Raw genomic sequence first — 15,264 nt, forward strand, 5'->3', positions numbered from 1 at the left:
CCAAAATCTAAGATTTGAAAAAAAGAATTAGAAAATCTATTAAACAAAATTACCTTAATTGGGTGGTAGTGGTAGTCGGTGATGATGAGAGGGGGCAGCAGCAGTAGAGACAGATTTCTGGTGATGGCCTTTGCACTTTCTGCGGGTGGTGGTGATGGTGTTGGGTTTGGGTGTGTTAAGTAATATTGTTGGGTATTATGTTGGGTTATTTGTTGGGTTTTAGTAAGGGTAGTTTAGAAAACATGTTGGGTGTACTAATAAATTTTAACATTTTTTAAAATTAAGTTGGGTATAAAGAGTATGTCAGGTATATTGATAAAAAAGTCGGGTACGAATAATAGCACCCTTTGAATATTATGTAACCCTAATGATCACATTTAGTGATTTGTAACATACAAATTATGGGTACTAAAACATAGTGCTACAAATTCGTAGTTGGGGTACCAAAATCTCACTTTTTGAAATTGAGGTACCTAAGTTGAAAAACATGGTATACTTGAGATACTAAAATAAAGTTTGCTCTTAAATCATTGTAAGCTTATAAATGACATCTTTACCTAATAATAAGATTAATCAAGTCTCTCTATTTTTCTATATTCTCTTTAGTTTATAACAATCTCTGTAAATATTAGGAAACTATAAGTTGAGCCATTTAAACAACTTAATGAATTTAGAATTAGTACCTTCAAGGTAGGCGACATGGGCAGCTATTTCAGACCCCAAAATTTTATATATTTTTTATAAACTTATATACATATTAGGCCCCATATAATATACATGAAAGGTAAATAGTTATGATTCACCTCAAGCTCTTAGAATCTCAAAAGTCAAAATCGGCCTTGTCAATTAGAAACCTTTTGAGTTCAAAATCTAACATAAGATCAAATTTGAGTTACATTAGTACATTTTAAGTTTTTGTCAGGTGAGAGGAAATTCGAACACTAGTGTGAGAGAAATATAAGTATAAAATAACTAGTTGTTACTTTATCTTTTTCCTCCTTAATTTTTAGTTTTTGTTATTTATCTTATTAATAGCTGAAAAAGGGAAACCAAACCGTTATCCTCTTCCCCGAGGAGCTCTTTACCAATCAACGACTTGTTTCTCTTGCTCTCCCTTCTTTACTTTGATGTTCAAGTTTGAATTCTCTTTTCAGCTCTGAGAAGCTGAAAAATGTGGGGTTATATTAATCATGTTCTCCATGGTCTTATGCGAAAGCTTTATCTTTGCTAACCCCAAGCTGCGTTGCAACTCCTTTACTCTGCACAAAAATTCGTCGAGAATAGTGGTTCAACTGGGTGCTACTAGTACAAGAGGAAGGTGTACTGGGTTCATTCCCAATGCCAGGAAATGGAAAAGGAAAAGGAGTTGGTGGCAAAGCTTCTTCTTCGACGACGATGGCAATTGGCTTGGTCTGAAGGACGATGACATGTTGGTGGAGGATGATGACTTGGATGATAGCTCCATTACTGATGAAGCAGCGAAATTTGAGGCGTGGAAGACAAGGGCTGAAGCAATTGTGGACTTGAGAGAAGCACAACAGGATATGACGAACGAGGAGAATCGCAAGTGGGAGGATTGGCTTGCGGATGCTAATGCTAATTCCTCTTCGTGGGAAGCTGTGCAGTCGGATCCTACTGAAAAGGAAAAGGGGTTGCTTGACTCTCTAAGCGATTTGGTTCTTCGAAGCAAAGATGAAGATGAAGATGATGACATGCTTTATGAAGACCGGGTTTTCCGCTATGCCTCGCTCAATTCGGTAACTACACATATGCCCCTCATATATGGTACAAAGATGAGTGTGAGCCTATACTTTCTATATGTATATGCAAATTTACCCATACTCATCATGTTATCAAAACATCTCTTCTAGGCAAAATATGTCAGATTAAATAATTAATGAGTGTAAGCCTATAGATTTTGCAATTTTGCTTTGTTTGTGCTTTCTTTGAAGTGGCCTTCTTGTGCATTTCCTCTGTAATTTTATAAATTGAAACTTTTTGAAGGAAAGAAAAAGGGTATGGTAATGGGGAGATGTGCTCTGATGGCAATCATTTTGGTTTTGTGGGTGGAAAGGAATAGATGAAGGGTGAGAAGGTGGACTAATTATGGGAAAGGGATTGCATTTGGGCTTCTTCATGGACAGATAATATCTTCAAATTTCAGGAATTCTTCCTTCTCTGTTATTATATCAAATTGGAAGGCAGCTGTAGTTTAGTGTGTTTTGGTTAGGGGTGTTTTGTGAATGTGTTGCTGTATACTACCCGATGTCAAGTTTCTCTTGTAGGTGTATAGTATAGCTATGGTCCCAATATGAGAAACAAGGAGTTCGCAATTTTGGGCTTCTTTGTGGGCATTTGTTACAGTAGAATTTAAGGACTTATCCTCCTCTTCTTTTAGATTGGAAGGCAGCAGCTGGATAGTTACGGTTTTGTTAGCTTCAGTCTGGGATGTGTTTCAACTTTGGCTGTTGATTTGTTTTGTAGCTTAACTGTGGAGCCGAGAGGTATTGCACTTTTTAGTGATGTTTAATAAAATGTGTTTGTATAAAAACAAAAAGTAATATAAGAAGAAATTAGTTGAACAACTAGAATGACAGTATTTGAGAATCTCATTCCAACTCTAGTGGATTACAATCTCCATATACATTCCAACTCTAGCTCTAGCTTCTGCCTTTTGTATATCCACCACTTACCAAATGACCATTATTGTCTACTACATATCAAATATATCAAAGCACAAGTTAATTACAGTGAAACCATCAAATGAATAAAATATATCTCTAAGTATAAATTTTTTTTTGGCCAATATATCTAAGTATAATTAAATTTGAATGAAACTGTCAAATGACTAAAATGTATTAAAACATAATTAGATTAAAAAAAAAAACCATCTAATATCTATAGTTATAAATATAAAATTTAAATATACTTTTGAATTTCCTTTCAGGAAAAATAACATTTTTAAAATTTAATTTAAAAAAATTTCCAGATATAAGAATACAGCAAGATATCTCATGATCTCACACTTAGAGCAAGATGTCTCATCACAATAATATGCAATCATGATTCTCTTTCTTTTTTCCTTTGTTTTTATGGTATATGAACCCATGGTTGTGGAGTCTAAACATGGAACATTGCTAACTTTTATGGAGGAGCTTATATTAAAACATTTTCATATTGAAATTTATATTGCATTGGTGTTTTTGTTCTCAACTTTATTACAACATGCAACAAAATTACAATACATGATGTGAATTTAATTTTCTGTCAGACAGCCTGCAGTCCCTTAGCAGTATGGATTATTTGCTTTTTCATATTTGGATCTTCTTCTTATTGTTAAAGGACTACATGCCCTAATCCAAATTCATCCTTTTTACAGGCTAAATTTTTGGCAGTATTAATCATTATACCCTGGGCCTTGGATTTTGTGGTTCACGACTATGTTCTGATGCCTTTCTTAGACAGGTAACTGTTATCTCTTTTGCCTTATTAAATATATAAATACACACACTCAGCCACAAATTTTGAAAAGAGGATGGGATCTAAGGTATGTGTAACAGTAATAAAAATACTTTTGAGGCTTAAGAGGCCTCAGGCACTGAGTCACTACCTTCTGCATCCCCAAAGATTGAACTGTGCCTTGGTCTAATTATTGTCCAATGACCTTTTGAATTAAGTTTGGATTGGAGGGTTGTTGTGTGTTAATTTCAATGCCTATATTGTTTTGTTGTAATATTATTTTGTAGCTCAGTCGATTTGTCAAAGTATTTGCATTCTTTTTTACTCCTAATAAAATTTGTGTTTCTCTTAAAACAAATGACCTTTAGAATTCCAAGTGAACATGTCCAAATCCAATATTGAATCCCTGCCCAAGATTTGGAAGTTAAATCTCTGCTCTCCACAGATCATTATGCATTTCCTTTAGACCATTCCTTAAAGGGTAGCATAAGGACAAAATTTAACAAGCATCCAGGGCATATCGCCCTAATGTGCTTACCCAATGAGAAGCCTATTGATTTTTTTGTTCTTACAAGAAACGGATTTTATTAAATCAAACCAAGTACAACATTATAGGATAAGGTATCCACAAACAAATCAAATATGCAGTATCTACTCAACCCTAGCTAGAAGCTTAATTCCTACTAACTAGACTACTACAGCATCCAATTAGAAAATATCCCTGAGAAAGAAACATCCCTAAACACTGCTGATACTGATTCCCATACTGAAGCCCAGAATCTGACCCTCTCCAAAAGCTCCTCTCCACCTACACCTCTTGCATCAAAGATCCTTTTATTTCTTTTCCCCCAAATGACCCACAAAATATCCTTCCTCACACAGCTTCATCCATAACCCCCAAACCCATCAGACAATAATAAAGAGGTGGTCTACAGAAAAGAGCATGAGTTCCAAGAATATGGTACTTTGATTTTCTTTTCTTTCCTCTTTTTGTTACTTCTTTTTAATCAGGGTAGTTCAAGTAAATAATGCAACTAGAATGGGCCTTAAGCATAAACCTTAAGACACAATGTAGGATGTTTTGAATTCATTACCATAAACCTAATCTATAAAGGTTATGGTTGTCGGGAAAAAGTCAATGATGTTAGCTTGATGTACATTGTTGGCTCATTCCCTGTCAAACTAAGCTTTAGGGGTTCAATGATTGTCTAATATGGTATCAGAGTTGTAATTCTTTTGTACTTTTTCGGCGGACAACTTGTCCACCATGTTGGATTGGTTGTTATTTTAATAAAAGTTTCTTTCTTCTAAAAGAAAAAGGGAATATGATATCAAATCACTTGTTGTAAGAGATCCCTGGTTGGAAACCTTCAATATTCATTCCCCACTTATATGTTGGTTTGCAAAGTGTAAGGTGAATTACACCTATAAGTTTCATTGTTGGCCCATTCCCTAACAGTTTAAGCTTTTGGAATTTAGTGGTTGTTTAATAAATGGATAATTAAAAACAAGTAAATTATGAGTTTGGGAACTAAAGATGTTTATGGGATTTGTTCGATGGCGGAGGCCTGGGTGGCTGATAGAAGTGAATCAAATCTGGGTTTAGAATCAAAAGAATGAAAACGTTGGGGGGAAAAGGTAAACAGAGAGTAAAAAGGGGCAGATGAAAGTACAATCACAGATAGGGTTTCTTAAGCAATCAACCCATGAAAGAAGATCCTCAAAAAAGTGCTACAATGTTGTTAAGCAAATGTTCTCTATTGGTTTCTGTTTGCTCAAGTAGCTTCAGCCGACGAAATCTGGTCGAAGCTCAAGCAAACCTTTTCGTTCTTTTAGAGTGCTTTTCATAAGTTCAATCTATATGCTATATTCATTGGACTTGGTCATTAATTGTAACCATTGTACTTTTACCTCAAAATTATGAACTAATGTGGATGAAGCGCCCACTTGTGAACAGATATGTGAAGACTGTACCACTTGCAGCTGAGCTGCTTGACGTCAGAAGAAATCAAAAGCTTCAAATGGTTGAGGGATTAAAAATTGAGAGAGCAAGATTTCAGCTTGAGATGGAAATTGGTAAATCTCCACCGCTTTCTGATGAGGAGGTTTGGTGGGAGTTGCGGCATAAAGCGTAAGATTGACACTTTTTCTCTCCTCTGGAATGCTCCTCCATAATATTATTGTATTGAATCTTTATGCTTTATGCATTTTGTTAATTAGGTTCATAAAATCACAATTGAGATGAATGGGTATATTACTAGGAGTCTCTAAGCTATATAAGAAGGCTATAAGTAGTGAAACTTGCTAAGACTTGAGCTGTTTAGTTTATGATTTGACCCTAGAATGTATGACCACATAAATAGTCATACATGTGAAACTTTTTTATCCCATCATTACATCAAATTGTTAGTTCCATTGTGTAATCCTCCATTCTTTTTGACTGCATTGAGACTGCTAAAAACCTTTAAATTGGTCAAAAAGTTAAAGTAGAGTGAAGCATAATAAATTTGACCCAGGACAGTTATAATCTATTTTAAGCAATTAAAAAATAGTTAGAAATTCTATGGGCCTGTTTGGGAAAGCTTATGTAGAAAGCGCTTTTATTCAATAACGCCGCGGTTGGTAAACTATTTCTGCAGGCAGCCTTTAGTAAATTTTTTTGTTTAAAAATACAAGTGCTTCCTGTAAATACACTTGGAAGCGCAGCACCTATTAAGTGCTTCTATAACCTAGAAAATAATTTTAGTTTTTTTAGGCTGCCTAAAAGCACTGACAAACAGGCCCTACTTGTATTCTAAGTATGCCACTACATGAGTACTAGGATAGTGGAACCACTGCCCTTCAGCAAAACTCTGCATGTGGTTTTTTTTTTTTTTTTTTTGAGAAGAAACAAACATTTTATTGAAAGTTGGCCACATAAGTACAACAGAAGAGGACAAGGAGTCCACTGTTCAACACAAGCAACAAATTCAACACTCATTATGGAACAACACCATCCCCATGCAACCCCCAAAAATCCCATAATAATTCCCTAATACTTTTTTACTTCTTATGTTTTTAGCAATGGATAAGTAATCATATTCTCCCAATTTCTGTGTCATTTCATGCATATTCTGTTATCTTGATTTTGGTATCTCGTTTAAGGTTCTTGTATATGTTCTAAAGTTATACCTGGACTCTTTTTTTTTTTTTTTTTTTTCTCATAATTTTTGGAAATACTAGCACACTTGGATATTTGGATCTGCATAACAAAATTATTTAGGAAATTTATCTCTGAAATGTCAATGTTATGGAACATTTCTTTAAAGAAGAACATGTATTCACATTTTTTCTTATGTGACGTAAAGAGTCACCTATGCATCAAAAGTTTATGAATGATGATTTATATTGTTAAATTACAGTATAATGTTATTAGAAATGTTGACCTATGTCTATTAATTCAGGGATAGTATTGGAAAAATTTCTTTATGTTCTATTCTTCTGAAGCTATGTTTCAGACATTAACTTCGATGGCGGATGTTATTCCAATTACTTTTCTTATGGCTTCAACAGATTAGAGCTGAGAGATGAATGGAGATTAGAGAATCGCAGAGCATTTGCCAATATTTGGTCAGATATGATATTTGGGATCTCATTATTCATTCTTTTGTACTGCAATCAGAGTAAAGTGAGTTACCATTACTCTCTTTCTGCAGTGTACTTTCATGCATGAAATTTTTTCTTACTTGTGATCATGAGAACATCGTTTACCATGAATGTCTTTGGAATGCTTTACAGTTAACTACTATTGTCATCATCTATCACAAAAAAATAGTAGGATTAGCAATTGCATTAATTATGATTGTCATTGTTACTACTAAATTTTTTTTTTTCCTTGCCTTATCTCAGTTGTCATCTGTGTGGTTAGGGTGATAACTGTGCATCCTCATTGTTTGCTGAATACTTGTCGACAAAATTATGCAATTTTGATGCCTTTTCTCTACTCAGAATTCTTATATCAATCAATATCAAAATTAAGATTGACTGCAAGGCAAAAAAACAACCTAGAGTTGGTCGAGGCTATGAAACGTTTGATGTGTAGATGATGGGATATTCATACTGAATGGCGACTTCGGAATTTAGAGATTCTTCTTTTTTCTGTTATATTTTCGAAGTGGGAAGCAGATGTGTTTTAGTGATTTTAATTGAGTTGATCATGATGTCTAGCTGATGTAGAGTTGTTTTAATTGGTGTATTGTATATTTTTCTTTTTGCACAACAGTGGACTCCTTGTTCAATTTCTTTTACTCTTTCATTTTATTAAATGAAAGTTGCGTTTCTCATAAAAATTTAAAAAAAAAAGAATGGCGACTTTAAAACAATATACATCAGATCTAAGTAATTGGACTAGAGGAGATAAACTTTAGGAAAGTATGAAAGCTACATATATAAGCATATCCTATTCAGAGATGAACTTAAAGCCTTAAAGAGTTGCATATGAAATGTGACCCTAATTTGCGGCTTGCAGCATATTAGAATGTGAGGATAAGCATTGAACTGAGGATGCTTGAACTGATCTCTTTTCATTGTAAATCTTCACCAAAGGGTCTCTGTCCTATGGGCAAGTTTTCCGATTGTTTAATGTTTTGGGTGGTGGGGTACAGACATACAGTAGAAAGATCCTTATCTCCATTGTGGTGTGGGAATATGAGGATTATAAAAATATTTGCCTTTATTGGCCTAAGGGAATTTCTGAAGATATATTAAACTATGACTAGATCATAAAAGTTAATTGGCATGGTAAAAATTCTTCCTCCCTTTTTTGTTCACTTGTGGAGGTCCACACCCCCACAAAGGAGGAGGGAGAGCTAGTTAGATGCAAGGCGAAGAGAGCTAATAGTATCCCCTCTTCGAATCACCCAAAGCTTGTCTTTTCAAAACTTTCCAATCATCATCCCTCATATCATCTGGCTTCTTTCCTAGAAGAAGAGGATATACGTTCCTTTGATACAGATAGTCCTCAATCTGCTTCATTGAAAGCCAAACAACATAGCAAAAATCATCAAACTCAAGCCACACCCAGCAGATTATGCAAAGTTATCTTCTTCTGATTAAAATTCCACCGTGCTAATGAATTTATTGCATTTAAAGTATGGGCATTCATCTAACTCTTTTGATTAATATTCACAGAATTCTAAGTTACAGTTCATGCTCATCAAGTCTTATTGTCTCAATAATAGTCTGTCTATGTATAGACGTAAAATCCGGTCATGGTTTTGTTAAAACTAAGAGAGAACTTCTCTGTTGATAATTTGAATATTTTGTAGTTTGGTTTATGAGTCTGGCAGTGCAAATTATCGCTTAACATCCTGGAGTGCCCATGAAGTTTCACTATGTAGTTTCTCTATAAGCATAGCAATCTTGTACTCATAGGGAATATTTATTTATGCTTAAAAAAGTATGCACAAAAGTTAACTATATCTTGAACTCTGCATTTAAGTCCTGTTAAATTGATTTATTTTCTTTTCTCTTTTTCTTTCTCTTCCTTTTGCAGGTAGCTTTGCTGAAATTTACAGGTTATAAGATAATAAATAATATTTCAGATACTGGGAAGGCATTTCTAATTATACTTATCACAGATATTTTTTTAGGGTAATAATATCTGCTCTTTGCTTGATTTTTCTCTTTACTGTGTTCTTTCCATTGTTAAATTCATTTTACCATAAAGAGTTAATGTATATATACAAAAGTAAGGGCACATGTGAAATAATTTGGTGTTAATCTTATATAATATATATAGGGATAATCCCATATATATACACAGTCCTTCTCTAGAGAGGATGTCCGCATCTTTCAAAGTTTGCGGATGCCGACACTGTGCCGACATAGGGTAGACTGTGTTGACACAAAATTCCAAAACTTGCTGCAGCACATCAAACCTTGCTGTAGCACATCATCTGTGTCGACACACTGTCTACCCTATGTAAGCATTATGTCAGCATCTGCGAATTTTGAAACTGCAGACATTGTCTCTAGAGAAAAATTCTATATATACATATATACATAGAGATTTTTTCTAAAGATTACATGAAAATCAGCAAATTTCAAAATTTGCGGATGCGAATAGATCGCTGACACGACGCCGACATGGTGCCAACACAATCGAGATGTGTTGCAGCAAGTTCATGTGCTACAGCCAATTTGTGTTGGCATCATGTCTGCACCGTGTCATTGCTCCGTGCGCATCTGCAAATTTTGAAATTTGCGGATTTTCATCTCCTCTCTAGCGAAGAACTATATATATATATATATACATATATACAAATATATATAAGAAAAGTAAGAACATCCTCCCTGGGTACCATTCGGCAGTGCAATTCCATAATCGGAACCATTCATGTTTTAGGTCCCTCCTCAAGGGTCATCCCTCTAAAAAATCAGCCAAATCGGTAATTGTTTGGTCATCTAAACTGTTCAGAAAAATACAATTCATCGGATAAAAATGAAATGATGTTGGCTGCAATAAACTAGCTAAACATTTTTCGATTTGGTTGATTTTTTGCAAAGGTGATTTTTGAATGATGTTCTAAAATATGAATGGTTCCGATCATTGAATTGTAAGTCTGAAGATGATGTTCATACTTTTCTTTAAGTAAGGACATTCTCACTTGAAAATTTCTCATAGATTAGGTGGATTTTTGTTTGCATGTGTGGTCTAGATTGCTTGTTTGGCAACATAATATGCCAGATATATGATGAGAGAACATTACCTCATATGTATGTGTGTGTATATATGTATTGGAAAATTTTAGCTAAAGGATTCCAACTATACCTCATGTCTCTATTCAGGACATGAATTTCACTATGTCAACTGAGGACCGAAACTTTCATTTTGTGTCAATTAAAGACTCATTTTTTCAAGATTTTTCTCAACTTTGGCCCGACATTAGATCCATCAAACCTCTACCAAATTCAACAAATTTCATCTTCTCTTTACAACCATATAAAGATCACCCAAATCAAACCTCTGTAACTCCAGATAATCGGCCCCAAAGTAGGGTACCCGAAACAATCCAATTTTTCATATATTCTCCCAGAGGTCCGATTGGACAGTTTCGGGTACCCTACTTTGGGGCCGATTATCTGGAGTTGTAGATATTCAATTTGAGTGATCTTTATATGGTTGTAAAGAGGAGATGCATAGCTTTAAACCTAATATAAGATTACTGAATTTGGTGGAGGTTTGATAGGTCCAATGTCGGGCCAAAGTTAAGATAAAACTGGAAAAGAAAAACAAGGTCCTTAATTGATACAAAATGAAAGTTTCAGTCCTCATTTGACCCAAAGTGAAATTCATATCCTGAATAGAGATATGGGGTATAGTTGGAGTTCTTTAACTAAAATTTTCCCTATATGTATATAGGGTCAGGATCAATACCCACGTTTTTGTACACAAAGTTTGACAACTTTTAAACCATTAGATTGAAATATTTTTAGTGGTTAAGAATGCATCTGATATGAATATTTTTACACAAAATATGGCAACTTGAAGACTTATCTATTACTTAGATAAAATATGGACGGTTGAGATGCATGGCGAGTGAAAGTATGGTCAGATGCATCCCAACGATTCATATCTAATCTAACAGTTCATATATAAGCTCTCAAATTAAGTCCTCAACTTAGGTCCTCTAACCGTTCATGTGTGTGTGTGTGGACTCCTTATTCGGGTCACCCCGCAATGCAGTTAAATGATCCGAACTATTTATCTTTTAAGTTCTCATTTTAGAACCATTCTTACAAAAATTAGCCAAATTAGAAACTATTTAATCATTTAATTGTGATCAAATAAATAAACAAAGACAATGGTTCCGATAAACCTTGAAATGATGATGATGATAATGAAATGGCTAAACGATTTTTGATATAGCTAATTTTTTGGAGGTATGAATCTTAAAGAGAACCTACAAAATAGATGGTTCAGACTATTGGACATTCTCTCCCTCTCTCTGCAAAATTTGTTGAATTTCATTTATGTGATTATCATCGTATTTGTGTGTTAAAATGTGTGCTTATCAGATCTTCCTGACTTATAAAACTGCATACCTGCAGGTATCATTCTGAGTCTGGGTGGCAGACTTTGTTAGAGATTTTTGTTGAGCATTATGGGCTTGAGGTTGATCAGTCTGCTATAACCATTTTTGTCTGCCTGATTCCAGTTATCATTGATGCATGCGTGAAACTTTGGGTATGTTCTGCTCTACAATATAGTGATTTCATTTTTCAGCAAGTTATAGTATATTATGGTGGTTGTATACCAAGATGTGGAAAAATGTCAGACCTGGATCCCCTTTATACTGTTTGTTCATTTCACTTTGGCTGTGCCTCTCAGCTTGAGACTAACGGACTGGCATTTTTATTTCACCATAAGCACTGAAGTAAAACATATATGTTGTTAGGATATAAAATAATTATTTGCCTTTAATTAATAATAATAATAATAATGAGAGAAGACAAATCTGAATATTCATATGATTATAAATAATTACATATCCACCCACATATCTTCCCAAAATCTTACCCTATCCCCGTTATCCCAAAAACATCTCTCAATCCGAGAATCCTATTCATTAGCACGAACTCCATACTTGCTCCTCCTAACGACCGAGGCCCACAAGGAAACTGTCTTTCACTTGATGTTTTGGCAGTTTGATGGGCTTCTCGTCTATTGTGTATGTAGTTTCCTTCTTTTTTCTAATAAAATCATGTTTCTTTTTTTTTTTTTTTAAATAAACCAATCTCATTCACAATGCCTTCCTCGCTCTCGATAAGATCCCATTCTCCAACTAATTTATCAACTTATTCACCTTCTCATTTTGTGTGAAAAATATTTGAATTATTAACCCACTCTCTCTACCATTTCACCTTCGTTTTTTTGTCTCCAAGAAGCTTTCTCCTTAACTACCACCTCAAAATGATTCTTAAGATTACTCCTCTCTTTATATCAAGAATAATTTTAGGGATCCCAAATAATGCGTCATTAAATTTGTTAGTGTTTTAATTGCTGTGAACTAAATAAGCCTTAGAATGGGCCATGTATGAATCAATGAGACACTGCCACATCATTTGGGATCTAGATTTGGTATACAAATTTTGGATGCCTAGCACTACTCATAGCTGTTGGCCAATTATTACCCAACTCAGACTTTCGCAAAAAGGCATTCCTTCGCAGGTTCAAAGGAAGACCCATTCTTATATAATAACATGTACACTTGTGTTATTATATACTGTTATCCACCTCCTCACAAATGGATTAATTTTATATGCAGATATAAAGTTATAAACACACTAACAAAGACAGTGGTGGTGGAGGAGGACATTAGCAGTCTAGTTCTTTATATGGATATTGTTACTCTCTGACACAACATGAGTCTTGTTAAATTGCCGCATGCTTGGTCTCTTCTTACTTGTTATTATATGATAGTGCGTCTTTTTTTAACCAGTTTGAGCGTCACAAAACCTTTTTTTTTTAACTTGTTCAACTGCGAGATCCTAACGAATTTTTATATATCATTCAGTACTGGCTGACCTTCCGTAATCTCCTTTCCCAAGTATTTATTCAAATGAAAAACAAGGAATGGGGTGTGATTAAAATTTTAGGATATTAAGTTTATATATGATTTAGGAAGAAAGCCATTCAAAGTGATCGGTCCTTTCTTCCTAATTAATCTGTGAAAGGATCTGGTATACTCTGTAACAATATACACAATGATATTCATTTTCATACATGCTTTATCATGAGGTTTTTGTACAATTTGATATTGTGTTAATGTTCATCTATTGATATATTGTTTGTGGTGCAGCTCTTCAAATTCCTTCCAAGATTATCCCCGAGGGTAGCAAACATATTCCGGGAAATGAAGCGACACTAGTGAAATTCTTTATCTGGGTTTTCTTTGACCTCTGAGAGAATTCTAAGCAAGGTAGCATGTAGTCATGTACCACTAAGATTTCATTTTTGTTATTATTCTTTTTATTTACTCCATTTTCGTATATAGAGGTTTATCTGGTTTTGTAAATGTTAATGACAATATGAACAGGTTCTCAAGCTTGTTGTTGTTGTATCTTCTGTGAGATTATAGGACATTGTTGTAAAAACAGTAAAATATCCTCATACAAATCAACCTTTTTTTTTTGGCCATGTCATACAAATCAACCTTAATTATATATGCTTCAGTCCAAAATTGGTGTATGTTATTGGTATGCTAAGCAAGACTCAGGCCGAGCTAAACAAGAACTCAAGGTTGGATTATTCTGTTAGATTATGCTGAATTGTGTTGGACTGGAGTAAGTTGGATTAAATGTTATTCTATATTTGGTGTTGTGTCGGATTATGAAGCTAGATAAGTTAAGGGTAAATTACAATTTAATACCTTAACTTTACCTCGGATTTCAAGTTAGTACCTCAAGTTTAAAAAGTTGCAATTTCATGCCTCAACTTTCATTTTGTTTCTAAGTTCATATCTCTGTTAGTCTTGCCGTCAAAAAGACTGTTATCTGATGACGTGTCACACCACTAAAATGTTTAATTTCAATTTAGTACCTCAACTTTATCATATTTTTCAAGTTTATACCTCAAGTTCAAAAACTTGCAAATAAATAAATGTTTTTCAGTTTTTATCTCAACTTCACCCCAGTTTTTTACCCATCAAATCTCTACCAAAATTATCAATCTTATACTGATTTTGAAGCTATGAATCTCCTCTTTACAACTATATAAAAATCATGCAAAAAGAAGTTATGAAACCCAAGATAATTGGTCACAAAGTAGGCTATCCGAAAGTGCCAAATTTTCCAAAAAAATTGACAATTTCAGGTAGCCTAATTTGTGACTACTTCTTTCGCATTTCATAGCTCTTTTTTGAATTATTTATATATGGTTATAAAGAGGCGATTCATAGCTTCAAAATGAGTATAAAATTGTTGATTTTGGTGAAGATTTGATGGGTCATAAGTTGGGGTGAAGTTGAGATAAAAATTAGAAAACATTTATTTAGTTGCAAGTTTTTGAACTTGAGGTATGAACTTGAAAAATATGATAAAATTGAGGTACTAAATTAAAATAAAACCTTTTAGTGGTGTGCCACGTCATCAGATAAAGACTTTTTTTACGGCAAGACTAACGGAGGTATTAACTTGAAACAAAATGAAAGTTAAGGCATGAAATTACAACTTTTTGAACTTGAGGTACTAACTTGAAATCCGAGGTAAAGTTGAGGTATTAAATTGTAATTTACCCATATAATAGTATTGTTTTGTGTTTAGTGCATAGTCGGACTAACCTATAATTTTTTTTAATTTTTAAAATAATAAAAACAATTTAATTATCAAAATAAATTTTATTAATTTCAATGCCTAAAATTATTAATTTGTTAATGTATTTTATTAAAAAAAAATATGCTTTTGAAGTTTCAAAGCAGCATATTTTTTTGGGATAAAAGCACCAAATTAATAAAATTAAAATTAAAAAAACAAAACATCAAATAAAATAGAAAAACTCTCCCAGCTAGTCGTCACTCTCACCCCTTCCCTCGTGTCTCTCTATTTCTCTCTCCCCGATGATGGCCATCCTTCATCTTCTCTCTCTTTCTCTCTTTCTCTCTCTCTCTCTCTCTCTCTCTCTCTCTCTCAAACAAAAAACCAAAATATCATCTCCTTCTCTCTCTCTCTCTCTCTCTCTCTCTCTGTGCCATTTTCTCCCCCTATGTTCGCCGATAATGGCATTTCAAAGGTCCAAAGCTGCGACCTCCCTCCGCCGATCTCCGG

General features: G+C 34.1%; 1 protein-coding gene across 1 annotated transcript; it reads left to right on the top strand.

Moving 5' to 3' along the window:
- The first annotated feature begins 1,043 nt into the window (after positions 1 to 1,043).
- On the top strand, positions 1,044 to 13,639 carry LOC147292307 (CemA-like proton extrusion protein-like protein). The gene is made up of 7 exons (XM_086232076.1): positions 1,044 to 1,757; positions 3,380 to 3,465; positions 5,417 to 5,590; positions 7,012 to 7,126; positions 8,993 to 9,090; positions 11,551 to 11,686; positions 13,302 to 13,639. The coding sequence occupies exons 1-7, from the start codon at positions 1,191 to 1,193 to the stop codon at positions 13,368 to 13,370; spliced, it is 1,245 nt and encodes a 414-aa protein (XP_086088202.1). The 5' UTR covers positions 1,044 to 1,190; the 3' UTR covers positions 13,371 to 13,639.
- The last annotated feature ends 1,625 nt before the right edge of the window (positions 13,640 to 15,264 follow it).

This window comes from Dryas octopetala, chromosome 2 (assembly GCF_963921425.1).
Source record: "Dryas octopetala chromosome 2, drDryOcto1.1, whole genome shotgun sequence".
NCBI classification, from domain to species: Eukaryota; Viridiplantae; Streptophyta; class Magnoliopsida; order Rosales; family Rosaceae; genus Dryas; species Dryas octopetala.

Excerpts from the sequence above, each read along its gene's own strand:
- LOC147292307 (XM_086232076.1), top strand. The coding sequence starts at position 1,191 with ATGTTCTCCATGGTCTTATGCGAAAGCTTTATCTTTGCTAACCCCAAG. Across the intron at positions 3,466-5,416 it reads CTGATGCCTTTCTTAGACAG|ATATGTGAAGACTGTACCAC; the intron begins GTAACTGTTATC and ends ACTTGTGAACAG. Across the intron at positions 7,127-8,992 it reads TGTACTGCAATCAGAGTAAA|GTAGCTTTGCTGAAATTTAC; the intron begins GTGAGTTACCAT and ends TTCCTTTTGCAG.